At 32.2% G+C, this 20,481-nt stretch overlaps 1 protein-coding gene across 1 annotated transcript in view; it reads left to right on the top strand.

Annotated features, from left to right (window-relative positions):
- The first annotated feature begins 277 nt into the window (after positions 1-277).
- Positions 278-20,481, top strand: part of LOC127717709 (uncharacterized) — a 31,759-nt gene continuing 11,555 nt past the window's right edge. Inside the window, exons 1-3 of the mRNA XM_052223472.1 lie at positions 278-385; positions 8,780-9,071; positions 19,056-19,530. Coding sequence (XP_052079432.1) covers positions 8,857-9,071; positions 19,056-19,530 — 690 coding nt within the window. The 5' untranslated portion in view covers positions 278-385; positions 8,780-8,856. The remainder of the gene's footprint in view (positions 386-8,779; positions 9,072-19,055; positions 19,531-20,481) is intronic.

Raw genomic sequence — 20,481 nt, 5'->3', positions numbered from 1 at the left:
TATTGAATTTTGTTAAAAAATATACTATCTGACTAAAGGAGGGATATTTTCATCTCTCCTATATAATTTGTCCAGCAACCCCATCCTTTTTCTTGGGTAAAAAATAATAGTCCCCTATCTTTTGGTCCCAGTTTTACTGTATGTCTTTACGTCATTTTGCGGATGGTATTCGCCAATTGAAGACCATTCGCATTTCTTTCTGTTTTAAGGTACCAAATTGGTTATTAGGTGTATCAATTATTTTACTCTTTTGTGTTGAAGGCTTTGCGCCAAATTTAAAAAACAAAACGATCATATCATTTACGAACATTAGCACTTAGAAGATGTCTGAAGTAAGTAAGTAAGGAGCACGAAGCAGTAATTCCCGTTCCTGTCCTGTCCAAAGGTAACTAATGGAAGACGAGACATGAATGACTCATAAGACTTATAAAATAAAACGCAGGAACTTTGGCATGATAGATTAGAGGACGGTAGGGAATAGTCACACCAGAGACATATAATACAAGAGATTCGCAACTCGGCGAAATCCCGTAATAACACGCGGCCACTAGTTAAACCTCGCGAGATCACCTTAGGTAATAAAGTCATTAATAAAAGTATTAAAAGTACTCGAAGTAAGGACGAATGTTTAAGCATAACATAAACTGTTTCAGTGTTAAATTTATCATAATTAATTTAATAATTTGAGTACATATATAATTATTTATTTTAATGTTATTTTGATTTTAGATTTGTATTATTGAAAAAGAGACATAATTTGATATTGTATTAAAAAAAAAACCTGATATTAAATAATTAACACTTGATAAATTGTGTCAGAGTTCATTTTATTTGATAGTTACATAATGGGTTTCTATTGAATAAACACCTGTCTCGGAGACATAATTTCACAGTGTGACATGTATATTAGGTTTGAATTATTCGATGACCAGGTAAATCACGAACATGTTATAAATAATGAGTTTTAATTGACACCTTGTAAACAAGAAGTTGTTACACCACAGGTATCCACACTCTTTCCAAAAATACAATTCACAAAATGTAAAATTAATTAATGTGGAAAAAAACTTAATTTATTTGTTAATTAATTGTTAATCATGATAGGCTTTGTTTTTTATTCTTGATATTTATAAATTATTAAAATTCTATTTATTTTTATATTCATCATTTATTGGGCTTGCATTGCGTTTTTTCTGTAGGATTGTCGGTAAATGTTTGATTTCTAAGTGTTGTTTGACAGTTTCATCATAGGCTTGCATTGAGTTGTTTTTTAAATGATTGTCGGTAAATTTATTGTTTCTTCATGTTCGAAGTGTGTATTGAGAATTTATATTTAAGAAAATTACAATTAATTTCTCATTTGAATAAAGCTTCATTTATGTGCACGCAATATGGAAAATTCCGATTTTATTTCGTGGGATGACAATCTTAATAGTTACGACTTAGATATACTCCAAGTTGAATAAACTGATAACGAACTCTTTGTTGATAGTGAAAAGGACGAAAACATAAGCGAGAGACCCACCAACAAAAACAATTGACAATACTGCATACATAGATGGATATGTGTGTCTTCGAAGCAACAAAAAATCTATAAAAAAACACAACATTGAAGTGGGAGCCAAGGTCATACATCAAAGCAACATGGAAGACACTATTTAAAAAGTATTTTATAACCTTATTTCCACGAGACAATCATTTGTAGTGGTTTTTGTCTTTTAATCATTTGTAGTGGTTTTTGTCTTTTTATTCTGGGGTAAAGAGATGGCAGTTTAAAAGTAAGATTGTTTGTGTGGGAAGCAAGTTAACTCGTACCATTGTAAACTCGTACCACGTAAACTCGTACCAAAAAAGTTAACTCGTACCAACTATAATTCTTTGTGTGTATACATATACAAATCCTTGCTGTAAATAAAGTCTTTTATTATCAAATATATATATATATATATATCTTTTGCAGTCACCATTGAAATGTCCTCAATACGATTTTAATTTAAAAATGAATTAAGTTCATGTTTTGAATGCGAAGCGTAGTCTGAAACGACAACAGATGCATGAAGCTCATTCATAATATTACGACCAGCAGAAGGTTTCCTTTACTAGGAAAATTTTACTCCTTTTGTAAATTTACTGCATTCGTTCATCTTTGGCACTCTAAAAAGAAGAAAAAAACAATGACTTCAGAATAGGAGAAAATAAACAACTTTGCCATAAACAGATTGAAAAATAAATAAATTGCCTAACAAAATGCAGGCTATAAATTTCGTAGTGCACGAAAATGAAGGACTGATTTAAGGAAATTTGTCCATGAACAATTTCAATATTTAGCCAGTTTAAAAAAAAAAAGAAAAGAAAAGAAAAAACAAAATTGGGAGTAATATATATCCCCATAATTTGACATATTTATTTGTAAATTTCTAGTTTTGACGAAACAGATTGATAAAATTAGCATAGCTGGCTGTGTGTATAAATAACAAAATAATAGTCACCTTTGTTGATATTTTTAGAAATAACTGTTAGATCAAATTTTACGAAACTGGTCCTATTTTCACGACATAACATCGTCCTCATATTTCCAAGTTTTACGAGATTAAATGATAGTACTAGCACAGCTGGCTTCGGGTACCAATAAGAAAAAATCGCCACATTTGTTGATAATTTTGAAGAACAAAAACACTATTGGATCAAATTTTACGAAAATAGTCTTATTTTCACGAAACAACATTTGGGAGTATTATTGCCTATAAAATTATATATTTATTAGCATATTTCCAAGTTTTAAGAAAAAAAATTGGGAGATCAAATGGTTTCTACGGCAATAGGAGGTGAAGTAAAATGGGCCGAGTTTTAACTTTATTTGTATTTGATTAATCTCATCATTCAAGATTTCAAGATTTATTGATAACGCTCAGACACATAAATGTGTAACATGAGGTCAAAGTATAATACACAAACAATTGAATGACGAAATGAGCATGCAGTACTATTTAAACACATAGAAATACATTTGTAAATATTTTAGAATAAACAAGCAATTTTCTTAATAAATAATGATAGTCGTTTGTAGACTTCCATATTACATACGGACAATAATCCCTCCATTTTAATGTATTGCGGATTAATAGTATAATATCTAGGTAAGTATTGGTTTCTATAATTAACAATAGAATCATGTTGACATACAAATAAAATATGAAATTCATCACCAACAAATTTATGACATAATGTACATATTCTCTCTGGTCTAGGTATATTTTGCCAACGGCCTGTCTCGATTGGAATACGTAAGTTCGATGTCCTTAATTTAGTTACCCACCCTCTGTTCTGTTCAGATAGTCTGATCAGATATTTTTCTAATCCAAAGTCCTTTTTAAATGTCCCATAAAATTGTCCCCGAGATGAATTTTCTATATCGCCAAACCATGAGGTAATAAACTGATCACTCAATATTCGGTCGAGATAATTTTTATCACAAAAGCCAATTTGATTCATGAAAATGTATCCTAGACCAGTGTTGTTAAATATTGATTCTACAGAATCAATCCATTTGAAAGCATAATGACCATGATTCTTCAATGATAACATCAGCCTGTACAAAGCACTACTAAGTTTACTACTATTGTTTACAACTTTACACCAATACGAAATCATTCTACATTTAACTCGAATTTGCAGAGGAAATCTTCCCAATTCTCCATACACCATAAAATTGGGTGTAGTATTTCGAACTTTTAAAATTCTTTTGCAATATTTCAAATGCATCTGTTCAATAATTTTCAAATTCTCAAAACCCCAAACTTCAGAACCATATAAAAGAATTGGTTCTATCATGGAATCAAATAATTTCAGTTGCAAATCTATAGGAATGTTTTCGTTTCTAACAATTCTTTGTATAAAATGCATCGATTTTTGTGCTTGATCAATAAGTTTCTTTTTGGTATCTAAAAAAGTACCGTTATATTTAAAGATAACACCTAAATAAGAAAATTTTTCAACAATCTCAAGTTCTTTGTCTTGTAATAAAAATTTAAATTTCTTTTTACTTTTCCTCTTTCTAAAAATCATAACCTTTGTTTTATTTAAATTTACTTCTAATTTCCACTTTTCACAATATAACTGAAAAATGTTTAGTGATCGCTGCATACATTCTTCTGTTTCAGATAAAATTACAGTATCATCTGCATATAATATAACAAATAATTCAAAAAATATGTGCAATTCACTTTGAAACTTTTCTTTTACAGTTACTAGTGGAATCCCATCTAGACTCTTAAAGTAGTCTTCTAGGTCATTAAGAAAAATTGAAAACAAAAAAGGCGATAAATTCTCCCCCTGTCTTACACCTGCTAAACAGGGGAAAAAATCTGACTGACATCCATTATATTTTACACATGATTTGATTCCTTGGTACATATTAAAAATAACTTTGAAGCACTTCCCTTTGATATTACTCAATTGAAGTTTTCCCCATAAACCAGATCTTGATACCGTATCAAATGCTTTCCGAAAGTCTACAAAAGTACAAAAAAGTTTTTTGCCAAATGAGAAATACAGCTCTATGAGTGCATGAAGTACAAAAATATTGTCTACAGTTGAATACCCCTTTCTAAAACCAGCCTGATTTTCATGTATAAGTGAAATTTCATTTGCAAAAAAATTCAATCGAGTATTGATTATGGAAGTAAATAATTTCCCTATACAACTAATTAATGTTATAGCTCTATAATTATCTGGATCCTTTGGACAACCTTTATTAGAACACATTTTATCAATAACAAATTATAAGAATTAGTTTTTTGTAACTTTTAGATATACTTGCATGCTTTAGCTGTGAAAGGTATCGGCATTATCCATTAGAAAAATCGTGAGGCGTAGAACTTTTTTCACAATAGCGAGTTTTTACCCATAAATCCATCGGAATAATCGGCTTTCCGGTGGCCACGTCATTTCATTGGCTGTTATATAGACTCTACTAGAGTTGCGAATCTCTTGTATTATATGTCTCTGGTCACACACATCGGTTATAATAAATGTTCATTGACCTGTTGAAAAGCTTAAATATGTCTTGAAGTAGGTATGGCAATGACAAACCGTATGCCAAATGAAAATAATGTTGAGCAAACGGATTTCTTATGATATTATTATAGACTCTCATGCATACAGGAATATTAGTCAATTTCAAAGAATGCATATTGCAATAATTTTTTTTATATCTGCATATTCTTAAAAGCAAAAAAAAAAAAATCTATATACAGGTTGTGTATAAGTTATCACAATTGGTTTGGGTATTTATTCAGTGGGGCATAGGGCATGTAGGGTATAATACACCTTATCGCTATTTGTCTGCCATTACTGGACATCACACAAGTTCCCGTAAAATTTTGACGTCATAATAGAAAATGTCTGAAGCCACAATGGAAAAGTGATTGTTGTATGACGTCAAAAGTTCGAGCGGGACAGATTCTCGGGTCAAGCAGGAATAGCGATAAGGTGTATTGTATGAGGGTAGGAATGCCCTTCACCGTCAGGCATCAAACAATAATTTTCAACTACCGTTAGCGTCAAATTGGTTAAAATTTTATCGTGATTTGTCAAGATATCCTTATTGTGATTAATCAGAGGTATCAAATAATTAAAATTGATTAACCGTTACTGTTATTTTTGGAAAGAATTTTTTCATCAAAATCAGTCGTTTTTTTTATTGTCAAAAAGAAAGTGTACATTTTATTGTTATGCACCAAAAATTACCGTTAACATTATTTGGCAAGATGTTTTACCGTTATTCGTCATGAAGGTACCCCCATTACGACTCTCTTGTATGGCTGTACTACAGGTATTCATTGAACATCAGGTACAAATGTAGTAATACCTGTGTTTCTGAAACAATAACTCCTACATCTAAAAATATCTTATCTTATCACATATTTGTTACGAATACGTTGGGTTTTGCATATGTAATAACCTCAAAATTGCCTGGAGCAAAAAAGAGGTAACCTGGCTATTGGTTATTGTGCCCTGATTCCAAATGACATGACGTCATTGCGTCCTTAACGACAATGGCGAACAATGACGGTGCTCGTTTCATATCAGTGGAGGAAAGGGATACAGCAGACTTTGTAGAGCAAATGAAAAACACTAACAAGGAAAAAAACTGAAAGTGACATTAAAATTCTAAAGGAGTGGTTAAAAAGTGCCAGAGAATTACGCAATTGTGTATTGCCATATTCCAAAATAAGTGGAAATGTGGCAATAAATTTATATGGAGTAAACATGGTAAATGATAAAAACTAAATGAAAATGTGATAAAACTTTTGTGATAAAATTTTAAAGATTTTACCTGTTATATTTCATTAAATTGTTATAATTGAACTTTTTTCTCTTTTCTGCAGAACTTAAATATGTGATAGATTATAACATGTCTTTTCCATATTGGCCCTGGTATCATCCCGAGACTCCCATATCGGCCTCAAGGCTTTGGCCCTGGTATCATCCCTCGACCCATATTGGCTCTTGGCTAAAGCCTTGAGGCCGATATGGGAGTCTTGGGATGATTCCAGGGCCAATATGGAAAAGGGTATGTTATAATCTATACATATCTTATACTCCTACCTCACCTGCCCTTGGCAAAACCTAAATCAAAGATGTACACAAAGTCAGAGCTCAGCATATGAAGTAATATTGCATAATAACTATGTCTTTATATCAATCACCCATGTGGCCTGACACCTGCACCTTACAACTTCAAACAAGACCTAACATTGCGAAATTCAATCACATGCACACCTGTGATCTTTGATGACCTCGTGGCATGGCACCTGAGACCCCAAATCTGGATTCTTTATGAATATGGGGGGAACAAAGTGTAGATTGGGGTTTGGTAAAAAGTCCTATCATCACGCCTTCTAATTCTGTGGGTCATTCGAAAACAGAAAATATCATGTCACTATTCTTTTTAATTCTATTGTTGAATCCATCGCCACACTAAGAATCATGCATTGTTTATCACGGTCATGCGTTTTGTTGGCTAGTAATCGAAAATAAATTTGTGCGATTCCCTAATGCCAATATGAACGATTGGAACCCGTGACATAGCAACCTCGTTCTGAGTGACTTCCGGGATGGAAATATGCATATTTAACAAATCGATAGGTCGTTGCATTAAAATACATATTTTATCAAATATTTGACACTTGTGTTGCTATCAATGTATTTTTGGGGAAAGTTTGTATAAATAAACAGTTGAAACAAAATTTGAAAACCCTGTCATGTCACCTTTAACAGAATTCAAAAACAGATTCAATGTATATAGCCATAAAGAGAACTTTCAAATTCGTGCATATTGCTTTTGAGACGTTTCGGCCATAAACCCGTTCGTCCATACACCACTTCAGCCTTGATCGTTTCTGTCCATTATGCCTTTTTCTTAATGTCTGTGCTTATCGATCATTTGTCAATGTTTTGAATAAAAAAATAAGAGGTAAGTAAATATTTCTCTATATATAATTAGACTGAGAAAATGTCACAGTTGGCAGAGCCAGGTAAAGATTAAAATTTTTATATTATATCGGTAGATTATGAAGCCTCGAAAATATATACCCCCACATCTATTATGCCAATTGATCGATAAAACATTTGATGAAAAAAAAAATTAATGTATTGTTTTGCTTCAAAATATCATAATCATGATAATAATGCTGTACTGGATTAAAAAATACATTTTTTGCAATTATAATATTAGATAATCTACTCCACTACAGATACATTTGTATATTAAATCAGATAATTGGATTAGCTAAGTGATAAAATTAGTGTCTTAGTGATTGACAAAGGCGTGTGTCTCATAATAAACTAATCAACTTGTTAAAACAAGACTGTCACCTTTTTGTATGCTTAATGAGTGTCATTTTGTGAAAATCATGTGGAGGCATGTAGACAGTTGCCTCCTATGGCAGGTCAACCAAAAAGAAAAAAGAAACAAAAAGAACAAAATATTGTATTAGTTCTTATCTTAACACTGGTTCCCACATCATATGAAGGTTAAAAGTGATGAAATAATGTATTTCTATTCACTTTAAATCTGGATTTGTAAAATTCGATCTACAGAACCTTTAAAAACTTTTTTTTTTGATAAAACATCATGATGATCATTACTATAAAAGTGCAATAAAGTTATAAAAGGTGTATAAATGAAAGAATATACAAGTAAATCTCTTTATACATGTATATAGAATAAAAGTATGGCCAAAACTACTTTTATTACATGGCCGAATCGACCAAGATCAAGCTGGCTCGACGCCTGAAATGTCTTGTTTCCTTGCATATTCACATAATTTTCTTATGTCACAATGCTTATGTTATTTATACATGATCATGGGTCAGCCTGTGTAACTCATTCATGAAAACAGCTTGGATTGGTCTATAGACACGAACATTACTACATTTGCTTGGGAATGAAAAGAAACACAGTGAGTGTCTGACTGTAGATACCAAAATGTTTCAGTCTCCATGAAAAACTTCTTGACTTACTGAAGTGAATTATCTACCATGACATAATCATGATATTGTTACAGAAGATTATCAATGCAAGTTTTTATTATTGTGAACCTGATATCGAAACTGTCACATTTTTGCATTTAATAAAAACAATAATTTCTGAATTTAAAGTATCTGCTGATTGTAAATAGTAACAATCTAATTTATGTTTTATCTAAGTACAACATATTTACATGAATAAATTATAATATACATGATATGCAATATATGAGCATTGTTGTTTTAGAAATTCCAAGTTCTGGCAAGAAAATAGATACAAGATTAAAAGCTGTACATAGATGAAAAGTATCTACAATCCTCTCCATGTCATTTTACCTAGAACCACCTAGTGGAACTATATCGCTGCAAAATTTGGAGAGGTTTGCTGAAAAGAGACTCAACTTCCTAATGAAAATTTACGAGGCAAAGAATGACAGGGTGAGACTGTTTGATGTGGTCCATCATGCTGGGAATGTTGTTGATTCCGAATGTTTGATTGATGGCACAAAGAAGGATGCAATATCTCATTTCATTTTGAGGTACATTAATTGGTTAATTTCAAATTAGTCTGCCCCCACTTTGCAGGATCAGAATCTAATGCATTCTGGGTAATATTTTCAAAAGCATACACCAAAACATTGTGATTTGATTAAACCTCCCAAACAATGGAAATTGAACCAATGATATACGTTATTTACTTTTTGGTGTACGAGCAATGAGATTACCCATAGTACTTTAGATTCTTAGAAGGCGAGTTTTGATTGTTATATAGATTCTCCTTATGTTACTTGGGTGTATTCCTGATTGTCCCACTTTTTAAAATTACAGGTAAAAAAGGGATGAAATTATGTGGGACAATCGGAAAGATGTTTGTGGGACAATTGAGAAGTGTAAATGTTGGACAATCAGGAATTGTTTTGATAGTAATTTATTTGTGTATCAGATAATTATTACACGTAATTAATCAATGTTACTTATAAATTTACATGGAGGAAAGTTGGTATTTACATATTTTATTTTATTTTGTGATAGTTTGTTATAAATACAAAACAATATAACATGTTTAATACAAAAACTGAATATGTTTTTAACTTCATAGAAAACAGAATAGACTCCAATAACATAAAATGTAAATTGAATAAATGAATAATTGAAAATTTTAGAAGTGTCAAGAATAAAATTAAAATAAAAACGTGTATAGAGAAAAAAACACAGATGTTAAGAATTATTTCACATTATTTCAAAGTAGGTTTCATATTCCTTATACATCAACATGTTTTCGTCCTGAACATGCATTTAACTTGCCACTGGACGTTAAACAGCCATCTGTTCATCTTTTCATCAAAATTATATATGTCCTGATGTACCTATCCTTCCTAAGTGAGAACGTAGGTTGAGGCCTATAGCCCTCTGATTATCTAAATTATGTAAAATTAATAAGTTACAAAATATCTTTAATATGCTTATCAGCTTATGAAACATTGTGATTATAAATTTGTTTTCTTTTTCTCTCTTTCAAATCAGTCTCCAAACCATTCAGTCTGAGTGCTCATAAATAAGCCAACTGAAGAACAACAAAAAATTGTGTGCATGTGTTTAACATTTAAATAAAAACTTAAATAAAATAAATCCCCTGGTTGTCTCCTCTCATCTTAATATTTGATTTACAAATTAACCTTACATTAAAGATATCTTTTGTAACCTATATTATTTAATCAAAAGTGCATTTTAACTGCTGATTTATTCAACAATTCATATTCACATTTCTAAAATTCACATTAACTACTAATATTTTCATGAAATAATTAATTTTAAATTGATATTGCAAAATAAACAGCAATTATATTGTTTATTTAAGAACATTTAACAATAAACATAATAGAATAATGTGGGACAATCAGGCTAGCTGGCCGTCAAATAGTTGAGGGCCGGTTGAGGGCTACCTGGATTTTTGCCATGCAAATTAGGTAGCCCTCAACTATCAATTGCTCAACTTTATGCAAATTAGTTGAGCAAGGTTGAGCAAAATATCATAGTTGAGGGCTAGGTGGCTAATAGTTGAGGGCAAGGTCATTAAAAGTTGAGGGCTAGGTGGCCAATAGTTGAGGGCCAGGTCTTTAAAAGTTGAGCATTAGCTGGTCATTGCAAACTGATGACTACAAAGCCAAAATACTGCTGAAAGATCTTAACTCACAACAGACTGCATGACAGCTTTATCCTTGCTTTTTAAATATAAGATAAGAATGTGTCTGATACTTTGCTTCACTATTTGAGAAAAAAAATGTTATGAAATTGTTCTTCCCCACTATTTTAATCTGTTGACTGTCAGAGTACCTCGATAAAGCAAAGTATAATGATTGTAAAAATTATTCTAAATGCTGTCTTCATGATTGATCACACTATAGTTTAAACCAGAGGCTAGTAAAATTGCTCTAGCCATGTCTAAGCAAAATTGTTTTAAATTATAGTTATAAAGGCCTTAATAAAATTTCTATTACCCTATTAACTGTATTAAGTGTACATGCTCATTTAACCCTAAAACAATTTTCTTTCCTTAAAAATTTCTACCCCCACCCCCCTTGATAAACCAAAATGGCAACAGTCAGTACAAAGGGGGGTATTCAAAGTGCACATTGCAAAAATACCCAAAACAGAAAGTGTTGTTCAACCAGAAAAAAAGATATATATGGGCAATAATTTGGTATTCGGCCTTTGGTTTCTTTTTGTATCCTTTTTTTTAAGTTCTAAAACTTTAACTTTTATTCTGTGGGTTGTGTTGGTGTGAGAATAGTATTAATGGAACAAGTGGGTTTTTCGAGGAAAAATTAATCCATTTTGATTCACCGTTTTCGTGACAGGAAACCAAACAGGAAACAAAACTTTATTTTCTTTATTTTGCACAATTTATTTCAAAAGACATAAATGAACACCATTACTAGTGTTACTTGCTTCATGTTAATATTTAAAATCTATTTTCAATGTTAAATTAATGTTTTTTTTAAACGCGACAGGAAACCATAAGAAACCGAAAGCATTTCTTTAGTTTTATTTTAATTGGAAAATCAGCTTAAAATAATCTGTACAGTAAACTTTTTCTTGATAATGTTACTTATAACTTTGATTTTTAAATTTAGGACTGTTTTTGATAATTTTTTCCAATAGACAATAAAAACTATGAGAATATAGAAACAAGGGCACTTTAGGATGTCACTATAATAAATTATTTTGGGCGCCGACTTGCATCTACATGATCTACTGATTTTGACTACCAATGTATTTTCTCTTGCTTTTTGTTATAATTCTTATACACTTTTATATGTAGCACATGTGCCTACTAACCCTTCATGCCCTTAGAAACCCAATGCAGTGTGGTAGCTAGCTCAGTAACACAATTGCATGGTGAACACTTTGTGCTTATGCGTCACTAACCAGAAAATTCAAGCACTGTAAAAACTGGGAGATCTAGCTAGTGCTACTTATCTTATATAATGTACTTTTCTATAAAGGGCTGTTCCAGAAGTGAATGTATGGGGTGTTGGGAGGCACTTTCTCAGCTCTCACTTTTGATTCAATTGGAAAGATGCAGGACATTTTAAATTTCTAAATTTTATTGAACACAAAACTAAAAGCATGATCCAACAAACATATTAATGTTTTGAACATCCAATATGTGAGTGATGTCCATTTTATCCACAGTATAAGTAGTATCTTGTAACGTCCACCCTGTCCCTTGCTTTTTGTAAAATTTAAAATTGAGAATGGAAATGGGGAATGTGTCAAAGAGACAACAACCCGACCATAGAGCAGACAACAGCTGAAGGCCACCAATAGGTCTTCAATGCAGCGAGAAACTCCCGCACCCGGAGGCGTCCTTTAGCTGGCCCCTAAACAAATATGTATACTAGTTCAGTTGCATGTTTTTATATAGATTAGACTGTTGGTTTTCCCGTTTGAATGGTTTTACACTAGTATTTTTGGGGCCCTTTATAGCTTGCTATTCGGTGTGAGCCAAGGCTCCGTGTTGAAGACCGTACTTTGACCTATATTAGTTTACTTTTATAAATTTTGACTTGGATGGAGAGTTGTCTCATTGGCACTCACACCAAATCTTCTTATATCCAATAAAAGTTTGAATTGTTTTACGTTTGTGATTTTGGGACATTTTATAGCTGACTATGTGGTATGGGCTTTGCTCATTGTTGAAGGCCGTACGGTGACCTATAGCTCAGCTGTAAATTTCTGTGTCATTTGGTCTCTTGTGGAGAGTTGTCTAATTGGCAATCATACCACATCTTCTTTTTTATAAAGACAAGATTCCATATACAAAACATTATTTTGTTGGTGTATAGAAATTCAATGAAATCCTATATTAATTGTTTACACCCATTCATTACAACTGCTGGAAAATTACAATTAAGTACCATGGATTACAGAAATATAACCAAAAACCTCATATACCAAAAAGAATAGCCTAGTTTTTTTCACTAAATTTCTTTCCAAAATTTGTGACCACAAATATATAAATCTGATTAAAAAAAAAAATTCTGGTAAGTTGTTATTGGGCTCGTTTCTCTAAAGGTCACAAGTTTGATGGTAACTTCTTATCATTCAATACAAATTATGACGGATCTTCAAAGTCACAAGTCCTTAGATTAAACAGAACCCTAGTTCCTTTCAGCAAGGGCAACTGTAAAAAGCTTATTTTACATGTCAACATTAAAGTGACATGTTATTTCATGCAATGTTTTATGGCAAATTTGATATCTAGGTGAACATATTTTCAAAGCAAAATGTTACTTTTAAGTTGAAAAGAAAAGTGTTTTGATATATTGGCCATGCAGGCAGTGAACCGGCACTACTTACCTGAAGGGAAATAACACTTTTGAAAAGCTATGAAATTGTGACGCATACAACTGAACTGGATACAACATTGGCCATTTCCGTGTATTGATTTATTACTCGCATACTTATGCATTTAGATTTGCATCTCTGGTTAAAGTCTGTCTTAAATGTAATAGTATTACTATTAAACTCCTAAATATGTGTTTGTTTTGAAAAAAATTAGTGCAATTTATTCAGAAATTTCAACGTTTTCTTTATTGATACAGGATACCATAATCGTTGTATCTTGATGTTTTAGCCAAAAAAATGTATTTATTGGTTTTGAAATTCCAGTTTTATACAATTAATTCCAATGTCAAATTCCTATTAATCCAGTAAAGTAAAAAACTTTTAACTTGGAATTAAAATCTTATAATAGGCATCATGTGCTATCATGTGCTATCTGTGACCTGTACACCATCTACATGGTTTCCACATATTTTTGTTAACCTTCTTTAGAGGGCTAAAATCGATAAAGTACTTCCTTTCAAGTCATGCATGGTAAAAGTTTACTTCTCCTTTGACAATATTATTGCATTTTTGAAAAGTGTTTGCAGAATATGATTAAAATTAAAAAAAAAAAAAAAATTGTGACAAAGATACCAACTCTGTACAATCCAAGTGTAACGGTATATCAACATGTATTTTTTTTAAATTAGCTTTATTTACCTAAAATATCAAGTACAATTTTCTGCTAAAGCAAAATCAATTCAACGAGCATCGGCAGAATGATAAAAAACGTAATGTTGATCGAATTTTCCAAGGACCCTTTTCATCGTTATCCGGAAACAAAGTGTGTTGTAACGTCCATCGAATAAGAAATCGATTTTGTCAAGCCATTGGGCATTTATTTTCACTCAAGATCGTAGGTAACATTATGCACGTAGGAAAAATAATAGATCCCTGGCGCGATCTTTTTGAAAATTGTATTTTCCCTTTTTAAACAATATGAAAACAGTCTACATAATATGCTTGCTACTATCCCGTTGGAAACAAAAACGATGCTTAGACCTAATATTTCATATACCCGGCCGTAAGCGCTTAGTCACATGTTAGCCACACGTTTCACGTATGACCGGAAATGATTTGGACTGAACGACAAAAACAATTTTAATAAAAAAAAGTAAATAACTGGACTTCTGTTTCGTGTGAAATGTAACCCATAGCGATAACGTCATTTTTGTCGAGCCTGCGACTTTTGTCGCAGAAAGCTCGACATAGGGATAGTGATCCGGCGGCGGCGGCGGCGTTAGCTAACTTCTTAAAAGCTTTATATTTTAGAAGGTGGAAGGTCTGGATGCTTCATACTTTGTATATGGATGCCTCATGTTACGAAGTTTCCGTCAGTCACATGTCCAATGTCCTTGACCTCATTTTCATGGTTCAGTGACTACTTGAAAAAAAAGTTAAGATTTTTTGTAATGTTAGATTCTCTCTTATTATAAGTAATAGGATAACTATATTTGGTATGTGCGTACCTTGCAAGGTCCTCATGCCCGTCAGACAGTTTTCACTTGACCTCGACCTCATTTCATGGATCAGTGAACAAGGTTAAGTTTTGGTGGTCAAGTCCATATCTCAGATACTATAAGCAATAGGTCTAGTATATTCGGTGTATGGAAGGACTGTAAGGTGTACATGTCCAACTGGCAGGTGTCATCTGACCTTGACCTCATTTTCATGGTTCAGTGGTTATAGTTAAGTTTTTGTGTTTTGGTCTGTTTTTCTTATACTGTATGCCATAGGTCTACTATATTTGGTGTATGGAATGATTGTAAGGTGTACATGTCTAGCGGGCAGGTGTCATCTGACCTTGACCTCATTTTCATGGTTCAGTGGTCAAAGTTAAGTTTTTGAGTTTTGGTCTTTTTTTCTAATACTATGTGCAATAGTTCAACTATATTTGGTATGTGCGTACCTTGCAAGGTCCTCATGCCCGTCAGACAGTTTTCACTTGACCTCGACCTCATTTAATGGATCAATGAACAAGGTTAAGTTTTGGTGGTCAAGTCCATATCTCAGATACTATAAGCAATAGGTCTAGTATATTCGGTGTATGGAAGGACTGTAAGGTGTACATGTCCAACTGGCAGGTGTCATCTGACCTTGACCTCATTTTCATGGTTCAGTGGTTATAGTTAAGTTTTTGTGTTTTGGTCTGTTTTTCTTATACTGTATGCCATAGGTCTGCTATATTTGGTGTATGGAATGATTGTAAGGTGTACATGTCTAGCGGGCAGGTGTCATCTGACCTTGACCTCATTTTCATGGTTCAGTGGTCAAAGTTAAGTTTTTGAGTTTTGGTCTTTTTTTCTAATACTATGTGCAATAGTTCAACTATATTTGGTATGTGCGTACCTTGCAAGGTCCTCATGCCCGTCAGACAGTTTTCACTTGACCTCGACCTCATTTCATGGATCAATGAACAAGGTTAAGTTTTGGTGGTCAAGTCCATATCTCAGATACTATAAGCAATAGGTCTAGTATATTTGGTGTATGGAAGGACTGTAAGGTGTACATGTCTAGCTGGCAGGTGTCATCTGACCTTGACCTCATTTTCATGGTTCAGTGGTTATAGTTAAGTTTTTGTGTTTTGGTCTGTTTTTCTTATACTATATGCAATAGTTCAACTATATTTGGTGTATGGAAATATTTTATGATCTATTTGGCAGTCACGCAGGTTTTATTTGACCTTGACCTCATTTTCAAGGTTCATTGCTCAGTGTTAAGTTTTTGTGTTTTGGTCTGTTTTTCTTAAACTATAAGCAATAGGTCAACTCTATTTGTTGTATGGAAGAATTGTTAGCTGTACATGCCTGCCTAGCATGGTTCATCTGACCTTGACCTCATTTTCATGGTTCATTGGTCAATGTTTAGTTTACTTGGTTAATGTTAAGTTTATGTGACAGTTGTAATAAAGCTTTATATTTAGGACTATCAACATAATATCAATGATTAGTAAAGAAGGCGAGACATTTCAGCGTGTGCACTCTTGTCTAACTTAATTATTACGAAGAACAAAACTAGAATGTAAATAATCAATGATTTACCTGTTTGAACATCTCGCGAGAGTTCATATTTGCATATTGTTATGAATAATTCAAGTACAATAAAGCAGACTACACCATCTAAAATTTGCGTTACGAAATCGGAAACCAAAGTAACGCTACTTTTCTTACACCTGCTACAAAAATACTTAAAGTTCTCGGCAATTTCTTCTGACTATTCTTTTTGATCGATGTTCTTTATTATTTGAAAGCAAAAGTTACGATTTTGCAGGCGACGATTATCTTTAAATCGGGCAGCGTTACGCACTTCGGAAGCGAAAATAACGGTAAGAAACGACATACAAAAGTGGCCTGATAAACTTAAACATTTGTTTATTTCAAATTCTCTCTAGGGGAGATTAGAAAGCACCTATATTTTAATAGAAATCATAGCATTTGATGGTGGAGCAACAATTTCTCTCAACAAAATACAATATTTTATCACTTTTCTATCGTTATCGGAAACGGTCCCAATACCAAATTATTGCCCATATCTGTATCTGTCATTTGTGGATAGATGTCTTATTGGCAGTCATACCCCAGATCTCTAATTTTATACCAAATTCATTATATTAGAAGATTCTCATTTTATTAGTAATACTTTAAAAAAAATTGTCTTAATAATAAAAAAAAATATGTCTCCTGTCTTACACATTTTGATAATATATAAATTAATGCATAAATATATTGTCTAATTTTTTTCTTCACTCTAAAAAGTTAAGAAGGCACTTTAAATATTACTATTTTGAACTAAAAGAGCATATGCACTTATTCAAAATGGTGGAAATTCTAATCCAATGTACTTACCAAAAGATGTTATCCTTAAATATGTGTAAACATCAATCTTCCTTAATCCAAGAGTCATGTCATCAGAAGAATACATTTGCACTAATCAATGTCAATCATGTCAATACAGTTATTTGTAACTTTTTGATCTACATCCATTGTAAAATCCATATTTTGTTCATGATAGCTAGAAGACATCTTTGTTTGCCATGTGCATGCTCATGCCCAGTTCAAATTTAAAATTTGTTTGAGGTTGTTTAGGGTATTTGTGACAGTGTGATCCCTTTGAAATGTGCCCCTAATAATAACTGTTAATTAGAATATTTGATATATATTATAATAAAAAAATATTGTTTGTTTTTTATCTTTATCGTTTATGTAATGAGTTATAGTAATTACAGAAAAATGTATAAAAACATGTGCTTCCCTTAATTTGGCCTCAAACTCTGTTTACATTTATAATGATACATCCTGTCTTCTTGCACTACACAGAGATAAATGGAAAACAGATGGCACATAATATTTATATCACCGGCTCATATTTCTAATTGCTCAACTTTTGCTCAACTACATGAAAACCAAAGATCAATTGCTCAACTTTTCCTCAACTATAAAAAAATCAAAGTCTGAATGCTCAACTTTTGCTCAACTACAAAAAAATCAAAGTCTGAATGCTCAACTTTTGCTCAACTACATGAAAACCAAAGATCAATTGCTCAACTTTTCCTCAACTTAATGCCCAGCTTCAGTTGAGGGCCAGTTGAGCGACATCTATCCAACATACAGCGCTTGGCCAGGTTTGAGTTGAGTTAAATTGTCCGCCACATGGCCCTCAACTTTTTTTTCTGTAGGGGTTATTATTCTGTAATCATCAGAAACCTCACGGATAAATGATTTTTATCACTGCTGGGGCATTAAGTGTTTCCCTTGACCTTCCATCTTTCTGTCCTTCTGTCTTGCCGTCCATCTGTCCATCCCATTTTCATTACAAGCCAAAGCTTGAGCGGGGGCATTTGTGTCCTCAGACACATTCTTCTTTTATTTTTATTTTATTTTATTTAAGGTATGCTGGCCGGCGTAGGCGTCAGCGTCATCAACAATGTATTAGTTTGTGATTAGGTCTAGTTTATGATGAACCACTAGTGGTAGGTCAATGATATTTTGTATGCAGTTGAATTAGCATTGGCACATCTCATTACCATGGAGATTATTTGGCCCCGCCCCCTCAGTCATGGTTTATTGACTTTTAAACTTTGCTTAGTTTTCATGTATTAGTTTGTGATTAGGTCAGTTAATGGGGAACCACTAGTGGTAGGTCAATGATATTTGGTATGCAGTTGTATAAGCATTGGCATATCTCATTTCCATGGAGATTATTTGGCCCCACCCCTTCAGTCATGGTCTATTGACTTTGAAACTTTTGCTTAGTTTACAAGTTAATGTTCGTGTTTAGGTTTCTTTAAAGGGAATGACTTTTGAAAAGTCAATGGTATTTGGAATGCAGTTGTATTAGCATTGGCATATCTAATTTCCATGGAGATTGTTTAGCCCTGTACCTTTAGTCATGATTCATTGACTTTGAATATTTGCATAACTTACATCATGTACATGTTGAAGTATTGTTATTTTAATTTCAACATTTGCATTATCAAAATAACAAATAGGCGAGACATATCTCTGTGTTAACAGTTTATTTTTATAGTAATTCCTTATATAATTAACAGAAAATGGATATACTGTCATGACTGGTGAACAAATTGTATTGGATGTCTGTTGAGTTTATATAATCAAATATTACTATTTTTCCAGGCTGGCTTTATGTAAAGACATTGACACCACTGACTTTCTCGTTACTGCAGAAACATCATTATTTGAATTTAGATTTTTATGTATGAATGAAGATGAATTGAGAGAGCTCTTCAGAAGAACCGAAAACATGATTAGTGGTGTTACCTTGGAAACAAATTCTAAAACTTCAAAACTGTTGAATATTTTTCAATTGATTTACAGACAGGTTAAAAGTTGGAGAAAAGTTGTGAGATTATATCTAAAGGGAGATGACAGTCATTGTTTTTATGTTCCATTTTCAAATGTTCTTAATTTAGTTGCTAAGAGACATGTTGTATTGACCAATGGAATTGCTGCAGTACCTTTCCCAAAGCTTCGAGAAGTTGTGACAGATATTTTTAGAGAAGTTTTAAAAGAAGGCCTTAAGATTGCACAGGAAAAGAGGTTATTAGACCAAGTGGATTTTCGATTGAGAAAATTAATGGCTAAGTTAGTGGTAGGTTTTATTTCTCTGTTTATGATATTAATACTTTTGTTAGATCCATTAACTATGAGAGAAACAAGCTTATTCATATTCTTGGTTTTATTTAGACATTATAAAGAAAATTGTCGGAATCCAATGAAAAATAGTATTAAAATCACATTAAACGAAACTAGTGCAGAATTGTTTAAGCAGTGTTGACACCAAAAGTTGGAAAAACCATAGCAAAAATTCCAGACTGAAAACTTAAGCTATTTGACAATAAAAATTGCCAAAGGTAAAATCATTTTCTAATGTCAGCTTCTTTGATTTTCAGCACAACTCTTTTGTGTTTCCTTTACACATTTATGAATATAGAAATAAGGAGATTTTTGCAGATTAGATAACAGTTCACCTGAATCAGAATATAAATATTGATACAAACTGTTATATATTATATAATGATGTTTAAGGATGTTCGCTAGTGTTGTTTTTTACTTTTTGTCAGATATTCAGAATCCTCTAGTTTTATCCACATATACATTGATATAGTGTCATCGGAAAGTTTGCCTGCTAAACCCTTACTTTTCTTTTTATGATTTTAATACATATAGTTTGAAAAGCCATTTTTGAAAATCTTTAAAATCCTTGCTATTTTTTCATAATGTTTGAAAGTAAAACATAGCCAATGTTAAATTTATGAAAAATCTAGTGGAAATCATTTCCCACCAAATTTTAAATGGCTTATATCTCAAAAAACAAGGACACAAAACTTTTATTTCAATTTTAGTTACCTTATCTTATATACTTTCAATTTATGACAGTCCTTTAAAGGGGCACTAGCTGTCAAATTCATGTTCACCGATTTTACTCAAATTCTCATATTTGTTATATAACAATGTAAAACATTTATCCAAGTTATAAAAAATCTAAAATAAACACTGCTAAAAGCGAATTATTATTTCACTATAAACATTGATAAAAATC

The sequence above is a fragment of the Mytilus californianus genome, unplaced genomic scaffold (genome assembly GCF_021869535.1).
Source record: "Mytilus californianus isolate M0D057914Y unplaced genomic scaffold, xbMytCali1.0.p SCAF_10, whole genome shotgun sequence".
NCBI classification, from domain to species: domain Eukaryota; kingdom Metazoa; phylum Mollusca; class Bivalvia; order Mytilida; family Mytilidae; genus Mytilus; species Mytilus californianus.
This window is presented reverse-complemented; position numbering and strand designations above follow the sequence as displayed.